The sequence below is a fragment of the Melospiza melodia genome, chromosome 6, assembly GCF_035770615.1.
Source record: "Melospiza melodia melodia isolate bMelMel2 chromosome 6, bMelMel2.pri, whole genome shotgun sequence".
NCBI lineage: Eukaryota > Metazoa > Chordata > Aves > Passeriformes > Passerellidae > Melospiza > Melospiza melodia.
Genome location: NC_086199.1, coordinates 73,515,470 through 73,540,350, shown reverse-complemented (window position 1 = coordinate 73,540,350; position 24,881 = coordinate 73,515,470). Strand labels below are relative to the sequence as shown.

Sequence of the window (24,881 nt, the reverse complement as noted above, 5' to 3'; positions counted from 1 at the left end):
TTTTAAAGGAATTAATTAAAGGAAATGTCTTTAATTTGTATTACAATCTGTCTTTCTGTGTCCTCATTTCCCTTCTGGCCTACAAAACCTCTTTTCATACCCTACCATGTCTCTACCATGCTTCCTATTCATTCCCCAATGTCCTTCTGCCAGTCACTTCCCCAAACTGGGCCTTGCCTAATCAGCCCTTCTTCAATAAAGCACTTCTGCCTTAGAATCCAGGCAATCATCTTCTCCAAGTTTTCCTGTGTCACCATTCCTTGTAACCAGCCCTTAAGATTTGTTTTCACACCTTCCAAAGGACTTGAGAGTTTGCCCCACTATCTTATTCTTCATTAGCATAAGAGGAGAGCACTGCCATGGGAACTTACATTTTAGAAGAGTCTCTGTTGCAGTTACAGGGAAACCAAGAGATTAGTGAGGAAAAAGCCTGCATACATGCCCCTAACCCATGAGAATACCATTTTTTCAAATCAAAAAGCTGCAAACCCTTTAAAGGATCGGATGCCTTCTTATCTGCAGTTCTTTTCTTTGACTTATTCTCAAAGCAAAGTAGCACACACATGTATGCACACACATTTTCTTTTCAATCCTTCCTCAGTCCTGACCTCTTGCCCTGCTTCAACAGTGGTAACTCATCACTTCATTTTGTCATAGGTTTGCCTTTCTCCATCTCATCGTGGCCTTTCCAGGGATTAAAGAAACAGAATATCCTAATATCTAGAAATATTTCTGTTTTCTTCCACTAAAAATTACATCAGGTGAGGAAAAACTGGGATTGAGCTTGGAAGACTGGCAAAATTAAATTAAAAATTAATGCTTTCACAGTGTTATCAACTGCCTTAAAACTTCTAGATTATGGTTTTTCAGAGACCCAAAAGATAGAGATCTTTAACTAGAACTAGGATTGCACATGGACAAAGGAAAGTGAAACTAAGGCACAATACTCACATAAATTGAAATATTAACACTAAAATTAGAGTTAGTGTTTGTATTTTAGCTTAACATACTTTGCTTCATTTTCATGGGCACTTTAGGTGTTCCATACACCCTTCAGTACTTCACTCAAGAAGTGGCCTATCTTCAACTACATTGTTTGTTTTCTTGGGGGGCTGGGTGTGGTGTGTGCTTGGTTTTGGTTGTGGTTGTTTAGGGTTTTTTTAATCTGTGATTTTGCTTCATAACTGGATTCCTTTGCTCACTGGGCAGAGAGTGAAGCAGGGCAACATACACAGACAATCAGGAGTCACATTAACAAGGAAAGCCTGAGACAAGACCACCCTCTGAGCACACTCCCTGGCAGCACAGGCTATGTGGATGCCCTTTGTACAGAGCTACTGTTTGCATAGCATAGAATATCTGTTTGCTAGGCCATGTTTAGGTGCCTCTCTATACTTATGCAAAGAGCAAGAGGGCCTGGTGGCCTTCATACAGAATTTACACGTGGGCAAGAGGAAACTACATAAATTGAGAGTAAGACGTAATTCAAATAACCATTTTTTTCCAAGTCAAAAAGTAGCTGTAACTGGCACACAAGCAGCTTAGAGTGTAAGTGGAAACAAATTCCAGGGTGTCATGGTTTAATCCCAGCTGGCAACTAAGTACCACACAGGCACTCACTCACTCACTCTACGCACAGCCTGCAGCGGGGATTAGAATCAGGTTAAAAAAAGAAAAAAAAAAAGTAAAACTCATGGGTTCAGATAAGAACAGTTAAATAATTGGCACAAAATAAAATATATTAATACCAATACTAGCTCTTTTACTGCCAGCCTCTCCACACAATCCACATGTCTTCCTAGTAGCCAGCTGCAGTGGCCCTGTGAACCCATCAGCAAGCACTGGAAATATGCAATCATATGAAGAAGCAATTGCACATCTTTTGCCTTACATTTGCAGCGTAGACTTGCATTCACATTGTCACTGCCCCCATACCCAGTAGGAGTATTCCACGTGGAAGCACGAAGCAGATACATGAATAGAACCTGCTGATTTCCTCTGCTATGGTAAGGTTCTCCAAGGAACCTCACAGTGCCAGCTATTTCATTTGAAAAGTGTTTAGAAGTTTATTAGTCAGACTTAGAGGAGCTTTCCACAAGCACCTGGGTCCTCTGCCCTACTTGCTGACCTGCAGCAGCTTTGAGGCAGGGCACTGATGCGATCCCAGCCCTTGAATCCTGGCAGTGAAGGCCATCAGGTTGGTCTTCCTGGTCATGCTGCCAAAGTTTGCGTTTCATCTCTACAGATTTCTCAAAAATGTGATATCTGAGAGCTCAAATGCTGATACATAAAAGGAGCACATCAGAGCTTCCTCCCAACTGTAGAAAGCTGTGTGAACACCTAGCTAGCACACTGAGAAAGATGGATTTTGTTATTTCTTTTACCCAATGTGTACAGTGCCCTGGGATCATCTACAGATATCTCATCAAGTGCCTAATATGCAATTATTAATCATTCCACTGAATGCCTTTAACTTTGAACAAGAGAATCTGTCTTCTCATCAGAATTCAGGCATGCTACTGCACAGTATGAAGAGAGGACAATCACCTTATGTGCAAGTGCCATCAGCTGCCTTTCATTATAAATATTAACTTATAAGACATGTCTGCAAATGGCCACGGGAGCAGAAAGAGAGCCACATGGAAGACCAAAGGTCACCTATGATTGTGAATCTGAAACTTGAGTGGAAAATTCATTCCACAAACAGTGACCTAGTGAGAGAAAGAAAAAAAGGCAAAATGAAACTGCAACAGAAGCTAAAAGACAATAAAAATAATGCTTCTTCTAGTCAGATCAGACCACTGCAGATTTCCAAGGGGTTCACCCTGACAGCTTTGACACACACACCCCAAAATAATGAGTGATTAATAAGTATAGGAACAACTGATTAGGATTTTTTTCCTCTAGAATGAATCTAATATAGGTTTTACTTCATACTCGGTCTGAATGAGAGGCCTATGAACAGACATTAGAGACAGTACATTTCTTAAATGTAATGCCCATTTAAAAAATCAGCATCAAACACTTTGCATTCACTCTCAAGTTTCAGTACTTATTTGGCACTTTATAACCATGTATCTCAAACTTCTCTTTAGGAAGAGACATAAAGGATTTATGGGTTTTTTTTTCCATAGGGAAACAGTACAGCACAGACTTTGTCTGAAAATATACAGAAAGTCAGTGGTGTAGGCAGAAACTGAATGCAAGTCTCTGCATTACCAGTCTGGATCATGCCATTTCCTCTGTACAGAAGCCAAAGTGTATGTTTAATAAACAGGTTGTCTCAGGTTGTTGCAAGACCTGGGTGAACTGGCACACCGACTTCCCCCTAGGGTTGACATGCAGGAGCAAACATCGCAAAGAACAAAATAAAGCTCTGGTTATTCAGCCAGTAATCATAATTCCATCTTGCATTTCTGGGTCTCTTATTTTGAAACTTCTCAAGGCTTTTCTTGCAACACTGCTAAGTACTATGTGACTGCCAGAGACCTTGAAACAAAAATGGCCATATCAGGTCAGACCAAAGGTCCATCTAACATGGTCTTAAACTTAGGCCATTATGGAATCCCTAAGGAGGCACACAAAATATGGATATAGTGATATTCTGCAGGAAATGTACTTGTATCTCATCTCAGCTTCTGGCAAACTGTGATTAAGATATCAAGGAATTCAATAGCCATTGAAGGATCTACCTTCTGCAATGCTGTGTTTTTTGAGCCCAGGTAAACTTCAATATCCCATACATCCCATTGTAAAGAGTTTCACAGGTTTATTTAACATTTAGCAAAAATGTATCTCCTTTTGTTCCTTTTGAACTAGCCTCTTGATAATCTTGTTTGATGTCCTAACTTTTGACTTCAAGGGGGAAAATGAACATAAATTCATCCCCTATTTGCCCCTTCCACGATGCTCCTGATCTCAGGAACCTCTCTCATTGAGAGAGAGTTGGAAACCTTTTTACAGACTGGAAAACCCAAACCAATTTAGTTATTCTTCATACAGAAGTCATTCCTTTTGATCCTCCTTGTTTCTTTCCAAGTACATCTTTCAGCTTATTGGATCCTTTCCAACAGAGGGAGACCAAACTGCTCGCAGTATTCCAGCATGCTTCAAACCTTGGACTTATACAGAATTACAGAAACACAGAATCATTTAGGTTGGAAAATATCAGGAATGTGTCAAATATATTCTCATAGTAATGATGTCTGCTTTCTTTCCTTTGATACTAACTCCTAACATTCAGCCTGCATCTCTTCCTTCCTCTCTCTCTTTCTTTTAATGATTACTGTATTATTATCTTTACCTATTACTGAGCACAAATATCATATTTTGGTAGATCTATTATAACTCCAAAATTTTTCTCTTCAGTGTCAATAACTAATTCTGTCTCCATTCCTGTATATATTAATTTGGGATATTTTTCCCTATGTGTCTTAATTTACATTTATCTGAACTGAACATAACTAGTCATTTTAATGACCCAAATAATACAGTTTCATGGGGTTCTTCTTCAACATTTTGCAGCAACCTTGTGTTCTTCCCACATGGAGCATCCTTAGTATTATCAGCTTAGTTTGCCACCTCCTCCTCCTCACATTCTTTCCCAGATCACTTGCATTTATCAGGCAGCACAGGCCCAGTTACTGATCCCACAGAGCCTCCATGGGTGACCTGACCAGCTGCTCCTAGCCCATGTTTTGAAGGTTTTAACCAAGCATGCTTCAGGGAAGACTTCCCAAGGCAGCTCAGGTTCTTTAAAAGCTCCAAGAGAAGAACATTATCAATGCCATTTGCAAACCAGGCTGAGCATGCTGGTGGCTGCCACTGGAGGAAAGCTCCCAGCTGCATGTGCCATTCCCATTTTCCCTACCCTCCTGGCTGGAAAAGGAGAAGCAGGAGTCGCCCTCCCCTTGTTCTCCATCTCCGCTCTTCTTATTTCTTTCTTCCCCATGACTGTACTAGCACAGACCTTGACCCCTTATCCTTGGAGAGAGAAAATGGAGCTCTGCCTGCCCTGCCAGGGAGCCCCAGACTCCCTCAGAGCACAGGCAGTCCCAGGGAGCACCAGAGCCACCGGAGTAGGGGATGCCCTGCGTGAGCATGCTGATGAGGGATTTTGTAAGAGTTATTGCAAGAGTTATTACACACATAGAGGTGTGTGACCAACTTAGAGCAGAACAAAACGCTTCACACGAGCAATGTCCCCTACTGTGTAGCCACAGTTTTGTTACAGTGTAACACTCAAACAATCTCCAACTAAGCAAAGGCCTACCAATCCCAGGACTCCTTAGTGATGTCCTGGAACAAATAAGGACTGACTGGGTCCAATATCAGTCAGTACCATCTCAAGTTCACCATCACATTTTATGTTCATACATATGTAAACGGAAACATTGAGTGAAACTCTGAGCAAACCTGTCAGGAAAAAAATCCAGTCCATTAAACCCTTAAGTAAGAGATACTTCTTAGGGACCAACATCACTTTTAGCTCCTCTCTGATCTCTCTCTCTAAGTGTATCCCCCTCTGATGCCCTTCCTGGAGTGAAACCCCATTGATTCCCCTCTCTGGGATTAGGTTCTAGTCTGCACACAAACTATTGCATAATGATTATTTCCCATTTTAAGTTTCACCCATGAGAAACTGTTAAGAAATAAAGCAAAAAAAAAAAAAAAAAAAAAACAAACTTCCCAAAATAAAGTGCCACTTAAATGTAAAAGTAGGAACAAGGAAGAATTTAAAAGATTTTAAATTAAAACTTACTTGTGCCTTCTCTGTGTGAATTCTAACCTCCCATGAAGATGCAGCAGCAGGTTTAGCTGCATGTCAGCCTACTTAGAAACTACCCAAAGAAGCACCATGTCACTCGGGGAGGGTTCTTCCCCCTCCCTATTTACTGGGTGGAATTTTTCACTCCCTTCTTCCAAAACTAGTTTAAGTGTGATCCAGTGGAGACTTCCAGTGCCAGCTGTCCCTCAGTACTAGCTACCATTACTTGTAGTGTTCATTTATGAATGCTCTTGGTCTTGGTTTCGTCCTCTTAATTTTATTTTTTTAATCATTCACAGATAGAAACTAATCTGAGAATATATGGCATCCAAAGCATCACAGAGCAGGTCCAAATCTCACACTAGAAAGATGAAAATTTCTGAACAGTCCCATCCTGAAATGGCTTAGTGAAGCAAAGTGCCTACAACAACTTCTGTGCAGGAATGTACTGGGAACTTTAAAGGCAGTGGCTGCTCTTTATCAACTCAATGTAGGGAACTACTCAGGATGAGCACAGCTCATCTGACAGAAGCAGTTTTGCAGGTGGCTCAAACTGGAAAATAACCACTAAGGCACAAGAGAATCATTTGAAAGAAGAGAGAATTAATTGTACAGTTGGTATTAACATATGGATGAAACGTTGCTCTAAAAGTTCAAACAGACTGTCAGCTGAACAAAGTTGGCAGAGGAGTAACAAATGAGTTTTGCAATTGTGCTATTTTTACTATGCAATACCAATACTGTATAAAAGAACAAATGTTGTGTATAAGTTCAATGCCAAACCTAAACCATTGCTAACAGTGTTGTTATGATGCAATTAAAATGTCACCATCATTATTTGCTGAAAATGATTTTATCCCCCTCCCCAAGCAAGTGTTTTCATTACTGAAGTTTTACTAGGCATGTTTGTGAGAAAGAAAGGTGAAGGAAAAACCCAACTCAAATATTTAAAAACATTTAACTGTTCTGGCTCATTGACAACTGTATGCTCTCCCTGTGATTTTTTAAGAGCTGCTGACGCCTCATGGAAAAAACTTTGAAAAACATATTATTGAAAAACAATTTTGCCAATGTGTCATATTTTCTGTCTTATCCCTTCTCTTGCTTTTCACTGGTAGAAGAATCCACATGAAAACAGAACCTTGATTCTTTAGGTAGACAGAATTTGGATCTGAGCTCTGCCAAAGCATGTGGGTGTTTGGATCCTGTCCATTAAAGACATTTAACTTCATATCCAGGTTCAACCTCCAAAGCTCAAAAGAAGTGCTGAGATCCAGGATTTTGTTCTGACCCACCCCTGTTACTAAGAAGCTATAGACTTCTGCTAAGGATCTCATAGGTGGCTACTGCTGTCAACATTTGCTGCCAAATTATAAGCATCAGGCACTACTGAATATCTGAGAAGCTCAGAGAGTTTGAAAAATTAAGGAAGGGGGGGCGGAGGGAGGGCGGAATAAAAGGAATTTTCTCTGGTGGTACTGTTGTCTTGAAATAACATAGACTTGGTTTGTGTCTCACACTGGCATAACTTTTGGACTTCAGTGAAATCACACTGACTGAGTACAAACAAAAACCACAGTCTCTATGAAGCTGAAGGGGTTTTTTTCACATTCACTGTGTTGAAACAACACATTCCAGTCCAGCCATAGAAGCTCCTGCTGCCTTGTAAGCACAGAAAATAGAGATTCACCCCAAATCTCCCACTCTGCAAATTGCTGTGAGTGGAAAAGAAGAGCAAGCCAAACTTTCTCAGCTCAAAAAGATGCCAAACTGGACATAATTTCAAAATAGAATCAAATTTCACTATGGCCTTGGCTCTTTTCCTGATTTAGCTATGCAGGGCAGAACAATGGAAATGCTGGGTAGATACCTTCCTTGGAAGAGGGCATACTTTTCATGTGACCTTGCCCCTCTTTTTATCAAAACACTTCTTACTTTTACTGACATTTACCCCCGGGACACTGAAGCAAATTAAGAGAGGAAAACTAACATGCACACCACCTGCCTGCTCCAGGAAAACCTTTTCATCAGTGCATCTACTAACTGGAATATCTGAGGGTGACTGACAGAAGTGCCCAGGGTTTCTGTTTTATTGCTGCCAAGTGATGAGACAGAACCCACAAACGTAGGAGAGGACTGCAAAACCAGAATTTTGTGAGGGGCAAGCTGACAGGAAAATTCTGCAAAACCAGAATTTTGTGAGGGGCAAGCTGACACCTATCATATGCATTGGAAGAAAGAAGTAAACAGCACTAGTATGTAAAGCAGCCTCCAGATTCCTGAAGTGCCATCCTCTTACATTGCATAGTGTCATAGTATTAGACAACTTGTCACACAGGCTTTAAAGGGCTACTTGATTTAACTAGAGAGAGATGAATTATTAGACAACTTGTCACACAGGCTTTAAAGGGCTACTTGATTTAACTAGAGAGAGATGAATTTGCTCACAGAACTCCACTCTGAAGAACCAGTGACTAGCAGGAAGTTGATAGATGAAATAGAAAAAAATTACCAACTCTACTTCAAGTTCTCCACTGTCTTGCACTTCATGTGGTCACTTACATCTGGGCAAAGTGAATGTGTAACACTTCCAAACCAGAGAAGCAGTAATTTAAACTCACTTCCACTGCATTAGGCAGTGGAATCAGGTCCTCTCTTACAAGCAAAATGTCCCTGACAATGAACAATGAGTAAAATACAGGCTGTGTAATTCCACTTGTTTTGGAAAGCAGTCAAATTAGAAAGGTTACCAAAAGACAGCAGCAAAAATCTGCCCCTGAACTCCCAACATCTCAAGCCATAGCCTTGTCAATAGTACACAGGGTGCAAAAGATTATGGCCAGCTCAGGCCATTAGTTTCCTTTCTGGGCAGGAATCCCAGCATAACAGATACTTATGCATATTCTGTCCTCATTTTATCTAATTACAAATACCTCTCTAGGGATGGGGAGGGGAGAAGAGGTTTGATCACACAATTTTAGGTCACTTATGCAAGGTCTTGCTGGGATATGCATTGATCCAAAGACTGCTATATTTTAAATGTTCCCAGAGTCCTATAGTAAGAAAAAAAAAAAAGATATATGTATCATTTTTTCCTAATTCTATGAGTTTGTGAAACTCACAAGTAGAAAATGCTTGAATCACATACTGCTATAAATCAGTAAGGGGCATATGGAAATGTTTAAAATGCAAGGACATTGATTAATAAACAATACCATGTTTTCCTAAACACCATGTGTAAATACATTCTTTCTTTCCTATATTATACCAAATATATGTATATTTATGTGTTTACTACACACAGTTTTCTCTGAATAAGATCAAGAATGCTGAAGAAAAATGGAATAAGGTGATTTTAAAAAATCAACTTTATGTTGCTCTTTTGGATTTCTACTTAATGGTTGCAACTCTGGTGAAAGATGCAACATTGTTTCACACTGATGAAATCTTAAAATTTAGGCATCATTGAATTAAGTAAAACAACCTGGTATTAAACAGAATCACCCCAGCTCTCCCTACATCCACACAGCCTAAGTCTTCTGCAGTCCAAGAATAGGTACAAAATTGAACAGTACTCATCACCATCACAAAGCAAACCTGTTCCTTAAGCATGGGAGCAGTAGAACACAGCAGAACATCAGGAATTTGTTTTAGAGAAAAATGCAAGAATTGTTTGAAACTCATAGGGAAAGACTGGGGAAGTTATTGGCTGAATAATTTCCTTGGAAAAGGACATCAGAATTAAACAAACACCCTTCACAAGCAGAAAACAGTAGTGACAGAATTTTTTAAATGGATCTTAAAGGTCAGGAAGTATAGATGGAATTGCCAAAGCCAAGAGTTATAACTTGCAAAAGCTTCTAAAAAACAGCAATATTCTTCAGGCATCAAAATAAAACAATCAAAGAAAGTTCAGCTGGTTTGCAGTTAGAATGGTACATAGATTAAATACAATATAGGTACAAGCATAGAACTAAAGGAATGCTGTGCTTCACTGGAATGACTGCCATGGAAGCCACAATGACATTTGTGCAGTCATGGCATAAATTCTGAATCATCTCTGCCCAAGAACTTCGATATGAAACCACACATCTACTAGCAAGTTCTTTAAACAGATACTGCACATCATGGTTGCTACTGTATTACCAGAATATAACAAGTAAAATAAGATACTCATTGTTAACTGTTATAGAACACAAGCCTTGGGAATTATTTCAGAAAGGCTAACTGAGTTAGAGTTTACTAACACACAGTTTTTTAAGTGCAAAACAAGAACAGTCTTGAATAAGGAAATGACAAAGATGCAAAATTGGTACCTTGTGACAGAGTAACTTGACATCTTGCTTCCATAAGATACTTCTTAGCTATTTGGACTTCTAGAGAATGTTTCATACAGTAGTATATGAGAAATTACTGAAAAAGTAGAAGATCAGAATTATTGAAAGAATGGTGACAAGACTGAAAAACTACTGAAAGAGGGTTGAACACAGAGACAGTGCTGATGAGAAGTTCCTTCTGGAGCTCTGGGAGCTGAAATCAGTATTTCCATTAATGGCCTTGGCACAAAAAGTGTGTGTGTTGAGAAAAGCTAGCCACTTACATAAGCTGAAGGGACACCAAGGAAATTAAAAGCATCAGACAAGAAGAATTGGATGGAGTGAATTCAGTATAAATTTCACTTAATAACTTGCAGATCATCATCTCAACGACAGCTGAAAGGACAGAAGAAGAAACATAACAGTATTAGTCTACCACAAGATAACTATGAACCAGCAGCACAACCACAAACAAATGCAAAAGCAAGGTTTTCCCACAAGAGGTAAAAAAGAAAGTTATTGTAGGGGGCAAAACCACGTGGAACAAAGTACAACTCTGTCTACTCACACTCAAAAAAGCTGAATGTGAGTAATCCAAGCTGGAGTAGAGACAACAAAGACAATAAATACTTCAGTGACCAAAAGAAAGGAAAAGATAGCACAGACAGTCTAGTATATCAAAACAAAGACTGACAGGGCTCATAATAGTGTTGCACAAATGTACAAGTCATAGTGGAGAGAAAGACATGGAGGGAGGAATAGTATTTAAACTAACAACTCCATGTTGGCACCAGAACAAATGGGAATAAACTGGTCACAAGTAGGGCTAGGCTAGGGATTAAAATGCTATTTCCAGCCACCAGAGCAGTGGGTTCTGGAACCCTCCCAAGAGGAGTAATGGGAACAAATAGTCCAAGTGGGGATTTAAGACAAGGACTTTTCAGTTTATGAAAGAGATTATCTGACATGGTACCAGAGAACTGGACATAAGACCCAGGAACCCTTCTTTAAACCTAGATTTCCATTAACTGAGCCACTGTGGTCAATTTGGTCTTTGTCTGCTTGTCTGAAAGTGCCCACACAGGACCCAATTAGTGGCAACTAGGATGGCAGCCTTTATGATACAGGTACCTATGGAAACAGAACCAGACTCACCCATATGCTCAAGAGAAAAAGCATAGACTCTTGCTTTAATAGGCACTCTAGCCCAACCTGACCTTTGATCACAGCACAACATGCAAGGAAAAACGTTCAAGGCACTCATGGCCCCTTAGGTGCTTTGCCAAGGGACCACTAGTGCCAGCATCCAAACCGTTCTTGCCGAGGCGGGTGCAGAACTCCCTTCAGAGGCAGCCTACACCAAACCCCAGGGCTGAGCATCTCCCAGGCACTCCAGCCTCTGAGAACTCACTGCCCTTTCATGGAATCCTGTTAGCCAAGTACTCAGAGAGCTCTGCACTGCAGGTGCTGCCTGGAACAACCACACAAGAACTACTGGCCAGCTTAACGAGGCCTTTTGGACGAGCAAAATTAAAACCCAAGGGAGGCAAAATGAGAGAAGGCAAAAGAAATATCCAGGCTTAGCAGAATCTCCTCACACTAAGATGGAAATTTTCATGCAGCTTTGGGCCCTGTTGTAAAAAGCAGTACTTATAAAGACAAAAGCAATAGGTCAAACTCCTACAGCTCTGAAAATAGATGCATTGGAGGGAAAAAACCTGACAGGTCCTGATTGATAACCATGCTTGAGGGAAGATGCTCAAGGAAAACTGCAGTAAAGGCTGCAGGGAGTTACTTCTTCAAGACCCTGCTGCAGCAGAAAAGGCACATGTGGCTGCTAGAGCAGGAGATGGACATGGTTAATTGACTGGGAAAGTTTAGCAGAGATGAAATTAATGCAAAGAGCTCAGAGCCCAGGCGTGCAATTCTGTTACCAAGGGAAGGAATTTGGCTGGAATTGCAATCCATTTTCAGGCTAGAGCCTTTCCCAAAGGCAGAGTGCTCACCCCTCATCCATTCCTCTTCTTCTGTTTTGAGGGGTGCATGGAGGAGAAGGTAGCTGAAAACAGCAGCCTGGGAAATACATTGTCCTTTGAGGGCCAGCCAGGTTTCAACTTTGCATGATGAGTGTGTTTTGCAGTGAGGAATTCAGAAGATGTGTCAGGAGACAGCCTCTTCTAACCCTAGAACTTTTTGGATAAGTTAGTCGTGGAAACAAAACAAGCAAGTTAATAATAGGGGAGAAGAGAATTTACTTTCAGATCTCAGCAGAATGAGTACCTGAACCAGATATGTTTGCAATCTGGTCAGATGAGAATGCCAGGAGTTAGTTACTGTGGAATTGCAGCAACAACACATAAAAATATACATTCAAACAACTATTTTTTTCAAGTAAAGCTGACTGCAGGAGAAGATAGGAAAGATACAAACACAATCCACAGGCAGATGACACAGATGATCTTACACAGTGATGTGCTGCCAACATTTGGATAAGCAGCACCCACCACTGTATTCCCTTCAGCTGGTGTCTCTTTCTCCTCGGTAAGGGAGGACTAGATCTGGGAACTTCTTAATTTCCTCTGCCATTTTAACAAAGGGGCTTCAAATACACAGACTTACAAGCAGCCATGTAAAACTGTTCTCGCACCAATGACTTTGAAATCATACTGAACACACTGGGGCACAGCATTTATGTTTTGAAATGCAAAAGTAGTTGCCACTTGGTTCATTTCCATGGCAAAGTCTTTGCATCCCAAATATGCCTTTATCAGCTCTGGTCATAAATCACTGCCATTAAGGATGGCATAACTATAATTTTTGGTGAACTTCTTCCATCAGAACCAGGCAGGCAGTCTTAACTCACTTTCCCACTCCTCAGTTTGGTCATGAAAGTGCTAACAAGGAAAGATTCCCACTCACCTTCAAAACATCACTCTTATGCTCAACACCAAAAGCAAAGCAGCGTTGACTCAATGGTTGATGGTGTGACTAGTGTGACCATCACCAAGTCAGACAGTGCATGCCATTCTTCCCACAGAATAATGGAGGAAATTACACCACAAAAGGGACTATGATGCTTAATTAAAGCATGATTATAAAGCATTTTTCTGGCACAAAAGTGACACATACTTTACATTGCAAATAATATACTTTTTCTAATTATTTCATGCTGGAATCTCCTGAAATCCTCATTGTAGGATATGCAAAGAGGAAATTCCAGGTGGGAGAAATTTGATACAGCTGCTTTCTGCTCAGTTTGAAGAAATTTCACTTGGTAGAGCTATTCATAGAAGGCCAAGCTTGACTTTTGCAGGTAAAGAGAGACCCTCCTTTAGACCTGTGTTTATACATAAGAAGTTAACTCAATTTTAGCAACATTCCAGCTAGTCAGACTGAGAAGTCACTAGAGTTAAACCTAACTGTGACAATGAGTTCATGACTTACCTACGTCACAAAACAAGTCAGAGGGCAGATTTAATTTAGTAGGCACTCATCTGCCATGCTGCAACCACAAAACAAAGCTGCTCTCCCTGTGCATAGAGGCAAGTCACTGAAATGAGTCTTGCTCCAAGACAGCCCCAAAATGCATCACCTCATAATCCCCATCCCCCTCCAAAACACTCAGGTAGATCACAGAGAGTCCATCCTTCCAGTCCAGAAGCCATTAAAGCCTCTCTTCCTCATCCTGTATGAGGGACCTGAAACAAACCTTTCATTTTGGGAAATGACTCAGGAAGAGCATGTGAGGAAGCAGAGCAACAAACAACACATAAGGCAGATATAAATCCAGATAAAGTATTAGAATCATTAAAGGGTTGCTGCTCCCTGAAGGTTGGCAAAACGAAGAGAGTTAATTAAAAGCAATCTCCACACAGTGCTGAGCCAGCCTGCCCTGATAAATCAGCAGCCAGGACTGTGCTCATAGAGGTCAATGGGGGAAAGAGGTTGGGAGGCAGGGGGAAGCAAGGAGAAGATAAAACATTAGCTGAGACTACTGACAAAAACAAATTGAATCTGGCGACAGAAAATGGAGAAGAGTTTTCAACGTATTTCCCCCATCAACACTATTTTGTTAGATTTGGACCTCAGGAATTGCCTTTTTGTCACCAACATAACACCAGTAACCTGACGGAGTTCCCATTCATTTGCATCAGCACAGGAGGAGACAGAAGCAAGAAGCCTTTGTGGCCCCATCCTGCCTGTGGAGGTATTAACATCACTTTCATCCATATGCCATTAGATCACTGAAGGGTAATTTCACCAGCATTAACAGAAACATCAGTTTTGGAGAAGCAGATCCTAAAAAATAAAGGATTAGTCAGATATGATGAAGCAGTAGAAATTCCCATCACCAACCCTCTCCCATCACATCTCCCATGCCTCTTAATTTGTACTACCCCAGCTATAAAAGGTACTAATCTCTGAATTAAAATTGTGATCAGGATTTAATCCACATCTCACATCAATAGGTATATGTTAATGAACTAAAAACTTTGAGGATAAACAATCACTAGAAAACACAAAAACCTACAGTCTTCAAAGCAGCTTTTAGCAGTTCAGAAAAAGAAGGCAAATGCAACCAGGGTAACCTTGTAGATACAAGTGGGTTCATAATATAATTTCTGATTTGGACACTGGGTAGTGATTTTTCTGAACACTCAGGACAGCAGCCTCACACACAATGCCCACCAAAGGAGTTCAGCAGTAAAATAGCTTAATGAGCCACGGTCTCCATTATTCTTTATTCAAACTGCACAGGTTTTAAAGTAATCATAAAAATAAAATGTATTTGTCCCCATCATTTACTAAACACAGTCTTTCAGGAAACAATATTGAGACCAAAATACTTAAGCAGTCACAAATCCATGGATTACTTACTTCAAAACTGTTCTTGAAATGGAAGTGGAATGAAATATAGACATGACTTTTCCCTTGAAGAAATAATACTTTGTGTCACCACAATAAGTTTCTTTTTCACAGTGTTCACTGAATAGTGAATTATCTGGGCTACAAGTCCAGCCATTATGATTTTTCTCCCAACTCTTTGAGTAGTCACATTAGGTTGTAGATCCACAGGAATACTGGAAACTACAAAGTTGCTAGAAGCAGACCAAAAACTTCAGAAGCCTATGACACAAAGCACTGAACTGGTGTTCACTTACTCTTCCAAAACATGAAAAGCACCCAAAACATTTTCAAGAGGGAATTTTGTTCCAACAGCCATAATCTATCTTCCTGTGGCTCTCATGAAGCCAAGTCAAAGCATAAAAGCAGCATAAGCACTGTACTTTGCATTTTGGCAGAAGTAGCATGCCCGCATCTGATCAGATCAAATCAGCCCTGCCAGATGATGCAGTAGGGCAGGCTGAAATTAACCAGCTCAGGGCATGGCCTTATTTCACTGCTCTGCACCTGATTTTCTTTGCACTGTCCAACCTATCTAGATTTTTGAGAACTAAAAGGCAGGAAGCATTAAACCATGTGTTGGTAGAAAAGTTAGCACAATGTCTTAACAAAGGCTTTGTATATTGTACCACAAGCAGGAATCTGAGCAAAACCAAGGGAGAGGAACTGAGTTACATAGAGTTCCTTTCTTTTGCATACTAAAATTTCATATATGTTACTGTTGGAATTGTACACTCAGTTATGAAAATGATCAGAAAGCAAGTAGAAAGTTATCAGACTAATGGAACTCACGGTTTTGTATGAATGGAGAGATGATCCTCAGGTTGGATCAGTTTTGTCACAACAGGCTGTGACATTGAATCTCACTCCCAGCCTTTCTCACCAGAAGAACACTGACGTAGTCAGTGTCCCCACTAACACCTGAGCAGGAGACTCTCCCAGCTACAGCTCAGCAGGACATGAAATTAATGCATCAGGATTTGGCAAGCACACGCTGCTGATCACAGCCACCTAGTGCACACTCATCAGTCCCTCCCCTGCTCTTGCTGCTCCACTGGTTCCCTGTGCAGCCTCCCCTCAGACAAGGCTGGAGTGCCAGGAAAACCTTCCACAGGCTGGATCGTGGCTCTGACCGCACCCAGCTCAGGCAGCTAACCTGGAAACTGAGACACGTGCTGCCCCACTGCTGCCATTCCCATCCTGCAGAGGATGTGCTGGGAGAGGGGACTCTGCCAGCAGCTGCTGGGACACTGCTTTATTCTTTTCTGAGACATCTGCTGGGAATCTGTGGTTAAAATATGCTCTGCTGGGAAATAAACCATATATAACAATATTTTTTAAAAGTATCATGCTTTGAATAATTTAGGCTATTAAAGATAAATAAAGATTTTAAATTTTCAGTATTCAAGCATTCACTTACAATATTTGTGTTACATGTCACTCAGTTTAGACAGTGAAAACACACTGTGCAGTTCTCTTCTTTCTTTTGAAATAAGAAAGAAGAAAACCACTTTCTGCTTCTCATGCACTCGTCCAGCATATATGGGGTTGTTCCACAAACTGTAGAAAAATTTTAAAAAAAAGAAGCACTTCCATCTGAAAATTTTTGGTTTTGAAAAAGAAAAGTATTCCTAAGCTATGATTCCTTTTAGATTGTGTTGATGAGATAGCTTTCCCTTTAAGAAACAAACCAGTGTAAAAACTGAGACCTGCACTAAGGAAGTGATTAACACTCCTCAGTCTCTGCATCCTGGGCAAAATTGCCAGGCAAAGCCAGAAGAGCAGCACAGTCCTAATGAAGCCCTCAGAACAGGCCTCAAGCAACTCTGCCTTGGTGCTGCCTGTCTGCACATGGGAGTATGTCACCCCAGACAGGGAAACCTCAGATCAGAGGTTGGTCTCTCCAAGGGAAAAAAACATCAACTCCCGGAACAGATTCATTCCACTCCTACAAGTCCTCAGGGATAAACAATACAGGAATGGTTCTTGCTCAAGGCAACTCACATACAGACAACACAGTGATGAGCCTGGAATAAATACCAAGATTGTAAAATTGATCTACTGAGCAAAGAAATTCAGCTGTGACATGAAAGACAAACCAGAGCGAGAAAATTCCAGATTTGGCAAATTACAATGCTAAAAGAAGGTTTATTCACAGCCGGTGGGGGCTTTGGAACGCCTCATTCCAGGACAGAAGAGGTACAGCCAACTGTCATAAGCTGTAGAAGACAGACATACAAGATGGACAAAGTCTGCTCTTGAGAGCAACCTTCAAATACCATCCTTCCAGTTTTAGGAAAGCAGAGCAGGAAATCAATTTTCATTAGGCTCCACAAAGGATGAGCCACACGACCTTCGCCGTGACTCAGAGTGACACAGATCCCACTTTGTCCTGCGTACCTGACCTCAAGTATTCCTGCTCGGACACTGGGAATCCTGTCTGATGGCTGCCATGCATCCAGCCCATTGGACAAGTGCTTACCTTGAAATTATAACACCCTCCAAGAAATCATACCTTTAGGCCTCTGTAGCACAACCCAGATAGTTCAGTATTGCTTTCACACACCAGAAATAATGTTTTAAAAACTTTTTCTTCAGTGGCAATTTTGAGATACAACCTCCATCCATCCACACATCTAGACAGACTGTGAAAGACTGAAAGACCAACAAAACAAAATTACAAAAGCACTGCAACAACTAATCATGCATAAGAGACTGGTGGAATCAGACATAACACTGTAACAAGCAACATGCCATTTATCAGAGCCTCTCATTTTCAAAACCAGCGTATCCTCAGCTCTTCTTAACTTTCCTTTTCTATCTTCCAATGACTTTGGTTTTATGCTTACATTTCCTTGTGTAAACACAGTAACATTCATCCTATTTTCTCTGAAAGCTGCTGCTGAGATATTAGAAAACACTGTTTTTATGTGGACAACAGTTTTGATTTGACGTGTGTCACATTAGGGCTCATTTATGTTTTTAAGTAACATCAGAGTCACACTGGAATTGCTGTAGAGATTTTGGTACATGGTTTAACATGCCCAACAAACCCTGCTCTGTAAAGCAGAAGAAAATTCCCTTTTGCAAGGCCACATTAAAATCACCTCCACAACACTTGTAAACAATGAACTGGCAACCTAACTGTCTGTCCATTTTATTGCTTCCACCTGCTGAAAGCAGCACAGCACATTACACTTTCACTTTAATATTAAAAATCAGCAACCAGATGCTTATGCAACAATGTCCACAAAGAAAAAAAAAATCAGTCTTCATCAGCACTTAATCAGGACATAGGGCTGTTTCAGGGATATGTAATGGGATACAGGACCTTCCAGTTAAGAGTCCCCACCCTGAGTTCAAGCCAGAGTTATCACTAATGAAATACTCTTGCCATACAAGACCCCAAGACCCAGACTGGTCTCTTGCCAATGTGAAACAGAGATGTGAACACAGACCACTTCTTCACAGGTGTCTCATGACAGGAATTCATCATCACAAGCAAGGTCATTTGGCAGCCCAAAGGTCGGAGTTGGCTGTCAAGGCAATTTTATCTGAGAAGGTACAGCAACTGGAAACCTAACTGCTGCTGTGTGTTTGCAGTGGGAATGCAGAGACACAACAGGCCTGGTAGATCAGCTCTATGCTGTAGATCCAGCACTGAGCACACAAATCTGTGATGATCTGCTCCCCAAACGCCTGGCACAGAATAACTGATCCCAAGTCCGCCAAAGTTATCCAACAATGCAGTCAGCTTTGGAAGCTCATGGAAGTGAGCTTACCTAGCAGCTGAGCCTGAGTTAGCTTCTTTTGTCCCAGAGGCTGCCCTGAGCAAAAGGGAGAGCACTGGCACTGCCAAACTGCTGGGAGGCAGCAGCCCTCTGGTGAGGGCCATACCGCATGGGGGATTGCACACGCTGAAATGGCAACAACCTAACCTATGTTCCATTTAGTGTGTTTAACTGACAACCTGAAATAAAAGTCATTTGTGGGAGTAAAGACAGAGAAGGGGTGGGAGGAAACCAGCTCTGCTTCTAGACAAGACTGTGTAAATTACAAGGTCTTAATTACATTAAGTGCATTATGGTACCATATGCACATCACTAATAAGGCAGAGATGGAGGAAATGGGACTAAATGCTAAAACTGGAAGTTGAATGCCTGCATTCTAGACTTCATCTTTTAGAGAGATTCTGAACCACTTTGTCCTAGTTTAGCCATCCATAAAACAAAGGCAATAATCCTTTCTTCACAGGGGCGTTGAGAGGTTTAATTAATTAATGTTTACAAAGTCCACTGAGATTTCTGACTGACATTTGAAGTAATTCAGAATAGTTTCTAAATGCATTTGTTTCTTCTACTGCACCACTCAAATGTCTTCATATTAAAATATCCAAAGGAGAAGAAGATGGAAACAAAAAATATGGAGATACACACACAAACTAGTGGGGGAAAAAACCAGCAACAACAACTTCAGCACTTCAAATCCACTTCTGTCCCATCAAAGCTGTCAGAATACTGCCATTTCTACAGATGAAGAAGCATGTGCTTGTCCAAACACCTGCTACCTTTACCTTGCAGATCTGTTAAACTTAGATATTTTTGTCTATAGCACCGTGCTGGTAAACAACAAGCTAATAAATGGCAGAAATAACAGGCAGTCATGTCAGGTTGACTGGTTCACCAGAGGAAGTGAAGGGGAGAAAAGCAAAGGGAAGAAAGCACCAAAAGAGAACCAGAAAGTGACAGAGAAAGAGGCAAGTTGGGTAGGGAGAAACCAATCATTAATAAGGGACTCCATGCACTGAGGTGCTCTATGGAATGCATTCCCACAGATGCTCAGGTACTGGAATACATTATTCAGAGAGACTAGTCTAGCATGAACAAGGCCACATGTGTGTCCAAGTGCCAGAGACAAACTGAATATTGGACACTCTTAAACGCACAAGCGCACACAAGGAGCTGCTTGATACCTGAGTCCGGATTTCTCAGTCCCTACATTGTCCCCCATTTCGGAGCAAAACCTTTGTGTGGCCGGTTTCTGTAGGGGGCGTTTGTGGGTTCTGAGATACAATCAAAACGCAGACAGAGGAAATGCAAATGTCATTCAGCTCCCGTTCATTGTCAGGAAGGACACATGAGGATAAAACACTGTGCACTGCCTCCCTCCCCTATTATGTGTCCTACTGCTTTTGTCCTAATTTATCCCATGCATAATTTATTTACATGTGTATTGTTTCCCGATCAGCAACTTTAAAGAATAAGTGAAAATTATAAAATGTTTTATTAAACAAGTTGTCAACAAAATTACAGATGGTGTCAGACAGCCAGTACCAATTCTGCTTCCTCCACATAGCCTTAGTACTTTAAAAGGCACACAGAGAAAAGCGAAACCAGCACTTGATGTCTATTGTTTCCTCCTCTCACACCCCCCAGGGGCGAGGGGAGGAGAAGGGAGCTAATTATAAATGGCCTCATCCTGTCCTCCCCGACTTTAGCAGCGGCGGGATCGGGCCCCGATTCATTTCGGCACAAGCGGCCCTTCGGCAGGACCCGCCGCGGCTGCCGGGGGCCCCGCGGTGCCACGAAGTGCGAGGCGAGGCGGCAAGGTCCCGTCCGGGCGGGGCGGGGGCCGCGGCCGCTCCTGGGAGCTCCCCGCCGTCCCCAGAGGCCACCGAGCCCGGGCTTCCCCGCTGCCGGCGGCAGCCGCGGACGGCGCACACGCCGCGGGGCTCCGTGCCCAGGTGCAGAGCCGGGCGGTGCGGCCCCGGCGGCCGGGAGGGGCACGGGGAGAAATCGCTGTCGCCTGCACAGGCGTCAAACCTGCCGTCGAACGCGGGGGGAACGCTGCCTGTGCCGCGCGGTTTTCAGAGCGCGTTCGGTCCCTCGGCACCCACCCATGAGGACGCTCGGACTTCTCTGACTAACCCCCTGCAACGGCGCTTCCCTCTCCCCGCGGATTTTTATATCCGAGAGGGCGAGTAAATGAAAGCAAGGGTTTTTCTGCCAGGACGGAGCAGGAGAGCTGATAAACATGTCAGCACCCCTTCCCAGCTCGAGGCTTTCCTTTCGCTCCGGATCGCAGAGAGACAGCGGCAGAAATCCCAGGAAAAACCTTCAAGTGTTTTTCCAACTAAAGCCGGAGAGACTCGAGTCGGTAGAAAAAGAGGAAAAAAAAAGAAAAAAAAAAAACCTCGCAGCCCTAATTTCATCTCACAAAACTCAAAGGTATAAAAACACCCACTCAGCGCAGCCAGAAAGTGCAAGCGAAGCGTCACCGCCAGGTACTCTGCTTCCCTGCTTTACTAGCAAGAGCGCTGCCCCCGTTAGCAGGGAAGTCGTTTGAAAAAGGTTAAGATAGCTCCGCTCCCCACATACGGTGCCAAATCCCACTCTCCCTAATGCCTTCGGGGATTAGCGGCGTGCGCTGCAGACCACAAGGAAAATAAAGGACGCGATCCAGAAGACTACAACCGGCTCCCGCGGTGCCCCTCAGAAATCAGCCTTATTTCCAGATCGGGAACCCCGGAATACCTCCGCAGCACAAGTATCTGCCCCCTCCCTCTCTCAAACCGGGGTCAGACCCCGTCCGTACAGCCCTCGGCGGCTTGTGCCCGCTCTCAAGATGGAAACACAATCAACTCTCTTTGCCACTTTGAAAAGCGAAAGCCTGTCATATGCAAAACAGATCTCCGGACTTCCTGCCCAAAATCAGCGACCGGCAGTCCCGAGTCATTCATTTCACCCAAGTCTGCTTCCCTGCCTCGCCTCCTCGCTCCCTCTCCGGCACGAGCGCCGAGGCGCACCGGCGGAGCCCCCGCCGCCCCGCTTTCCGACCGCCCAGCCGAGAAGCGAGGGGGGTTGCTTCGTCAAGACATCCCAACTCCCCAAAGATTTGCGGAGGCAACTCCGAGCCGCGGTGAGAGCGCGGAGGCACCGCGCACCGAGCGCCCCCGCGGGCCGGTCCGTGCCCCGCCGAGCGCGGTGGCGGGGCCAGCCCGCCGGGGCAGCGGGGGCAGGACGCTGTCAAGTGCGCGCACCCCCGCGGGACGCGGCCGCCGCCGACCCCGCGCCGAGCCCCGGGAGCGCCAGGCAGGCTCCCCGCCGCCGCCCCCCGGCCCGCCGCCCCCCGGCCCGCGCCCGGGCGCCAATTAACCCAACAATTTTTTCCTCGTTAATTTCGGCGCGAGCGGCGGGGATGTGTTGCACAAAAAACGAGCGAGTCGCTGGGGCAGAAAGGAGGGCGGGAGGAGGGACTCGCCGAGAGGCTGCCGGCACCCGGCTCCGGCTGGCAGCCGGCGCCGGAAAGGCGCCTTTTTTCATATTTAAACCACGCGGAATATGTACATTTTTGATTCCTACTTACGCTTTCAGGGGGTTGTGAATGACAGTCGCCATTTTGCTACAATGTAACAGAATATTGTGTCTCGGAGTTCTAAAGGTTCGCTCAGGGGAAGCGGCCAGCCAATGGCAGCGCGGCATACCGGCCTGCCGGCCAATGGCGCGGCGGGGGCGGGGCCAGGGCGCTGCTAGTTATTAGGGGAGCTGTCAAAGCCCAGAGGTCACTCCCTCTCCCTGGAACTGGCGGCGAGCAGGTCTTAAAGGGGCAGCGCCGCCGCCGGGGCCGCCGCCGCGCCGGGAAGCACCCCGGGCTCCAGCGCGGCACTTCCCGGCCGTGCTCCGGCCCCAGCTCGACCGCGCCGCGCCGGGAGGGGGGAAGCCGGGCTCGCTCCTCGTCCCCTCGCACCGCCGCCGCTGCCCCGCCGTTTCCCAGGCGGCTTGCCCCGCCGGGGGAAGAACCCGCTCCGCCCGCTGGCTCCGCACGCCGCCCGGCAGCGTCCCTCCCGCGCCGCTTCCCTTTCTGCACAGCCGCGCTCCCCGCCAGGTCTCCGTGAGCCGCCGGTTCTGGCAGCGGCTTCAGGGCAGCGCCGCTCCCCCTCCCCCAGGAATTTCCCTCTCCCTGTCAGTCATGCCGGCCCGCAGCCCCTGCGCCCTTACATAACGCGCGGCGGCCGGACCGCCCGGCCGGCCCTGCACAGCCCCGCTCCTCTCCCGCAGAGCAACTTCTGGCGCGCCGGGAGCCGGGCCCCCGCCGCCGGCCGGCACGGGAGCCGCGGGGGAACAGCCCTGAGCCGCGTTTCACTGACATGCAGCCCTGCGATGAGACACAGGGCGGAGGCTGGACCCCGAAGCGCGGCAGGGAGCAGCAGGCAGAGCCCATTCCTGGGGAGGCAGCGAACTCCAGGAAGCCTGGGTTTACCTGCAACTAATTAAAGGAACTTGCCAATGAATTATGGAGCATGACCCAAGTGATTTAAGAGGTGTCAATCCTGATCTCACTCTCAGATCCTGATCTCACTCTCAGAAGTAAACTCACTGAAGTTTACGAAATTGCTCCAGTGTAAATTAGGTGCCAACAAGAGCAGAATCAAACAAAGAAGTTTTTTACTCATCTGATAGTAATGTCAGCTTTGTCATCTCATACTTTTCTCCCACTCTCAAAGGTCTCCTCTCTCTTCAGGCATCCTCTGTCCTTCTAAAAAACAAAAACAAGCACCACCAAAACCAAGCCTGCATCCCCATTCTTTGCATCTATACATCCAGAAGAAACTCGAGTAAAGACAATTAAAACACACTACTGTCAAAGAAGTAAAAGTGAGGAAACTGGAAAAACATTTTCATTCACAACTTACTGAATAACAGAATGGAAGTACTGATGTATGTGAGATGGTACCAGAAGTTGAAATAGCAGTCTTTCTGGGCTGAACTTGAAAAAGCAAAGACACCCAAAATCTCTCTTGCTCCTCAACTACTTTGCAAAATAAAACTTCCCAATACTGGGGCAAGAGAGAAAAGGAAGATGAATGGAGAAGAGAAAGAGTGTAATTGTTACTCACAGTGAGGACAGGTAAACAAGTGTAATGCAGCAGTTTTCCATTCATTAAGGATTCATCACAAGTTTGCAAAAAGTTAAAATTTAGAACCTGTCTAGGGTCCCTCTTTCCAAAACTTTGCCTATTCCAGCTACTCGGTCAACTCCAGCTACTAGGTACTGTGCCAGGCATATATCCCTAGAGGGAAGCATGTCTTCCATCAAAGCAATCTAAGCCATTTGGTTACAGGCACTGCTTAGGAGAAATAAGCTTTCTGTTAGCTGGAGAGTTGCCAAGATGCTGAGATCTATCCCAAAACAGTTCTGGGAAGTAATCTTTATGAACATTTCCATTATCATATTACATTCTATTATTTAATATCATAGCAGTCCAGGTGACATTGAATGCAACTTCAGACCTCCCTGCTCAGTACTCTGACTGCTCACAGGAAAAGCTAACCACAAACTGCCGACTTGTCACAAGCACACAGTTGATGTGTGTGCTGCAAAGAACAAACAGCATAGCATGCACCTGAACCAGCGACCATGGACTAGCAACCTACACCCCATCTCACTACTGTGAGGATTTCTGGTTCAACTTTTCTTGTTGCTGTGATATTCCCTTAATGGCAAACACTCGGATACTTACTGTAGGATGGACAATATTCACGTGTGGGATAATGATTTTGCTTCACAGATAAGAAAAAAATAGCCTAGGACTGTATCACACTGCAGAACAGGAGATAGATTTGTGTAACTGAGAGAAGGTACCAAAATCTGGCCAAGCTCTAGAAAGCCCTGAGATTTTCTAATGCAAACTGGTGACATTTTCAGATAGTTAAGAAACCCTGTTTGAGGTCATGTTTGGAAGTTTAATGAGTCCCTCTGGTCCTGTTTTGTTGGATACATAGGCCCATTCCTGCTCTGCAGGCAGAGAGCTCTTGGTGCAGCTTGGCAGGGAGCGTATTGCAAAAATGGGATGAAGCCACATATGCTTCCCTGGCTGCTCCTGTTACTCAGAC

The 24,881-nt window shown here is 43.9% G+C and overlaps 1 protein-coding gene across 7 annotated transcripts in view; it reads right to left on the bottom strand.

Moving 5' to 3' along the window:
- DPF3 (double PHD fingers 3) overlaps positions 1-22,469 on the bottom strand; it is a 167,800-nt gene extending 145,331 nt beyond the window's left edge. For 4 of the 7 annotated variants that reach the window (XR_010028092.1, XR_010028091.1, XM_063159178.1 and 1 more), the window contains exon 1: positions 22,354-22,469. Coding sequence is in view for 4 of the 7 variants with exons in the window: in XM_063159178.1 (XP_063015248.1) it covers positions 22,354-22,469 (116 nt within the window). In the remaining 3 variants the exon portion in view is untranslated. Of the gene's footprint in view, positions 1-10,367; positions 10,474-22,353 lie in introns of those variants that run through there. The other 3 variants (XR_010028093.1, XM_063159181.1, XM_063159182.1) reach the window with 1 other exon arrangement.
- Between the last annotated feature and the right edge of the window lie 2,412 nt (positions 22,470-24,881).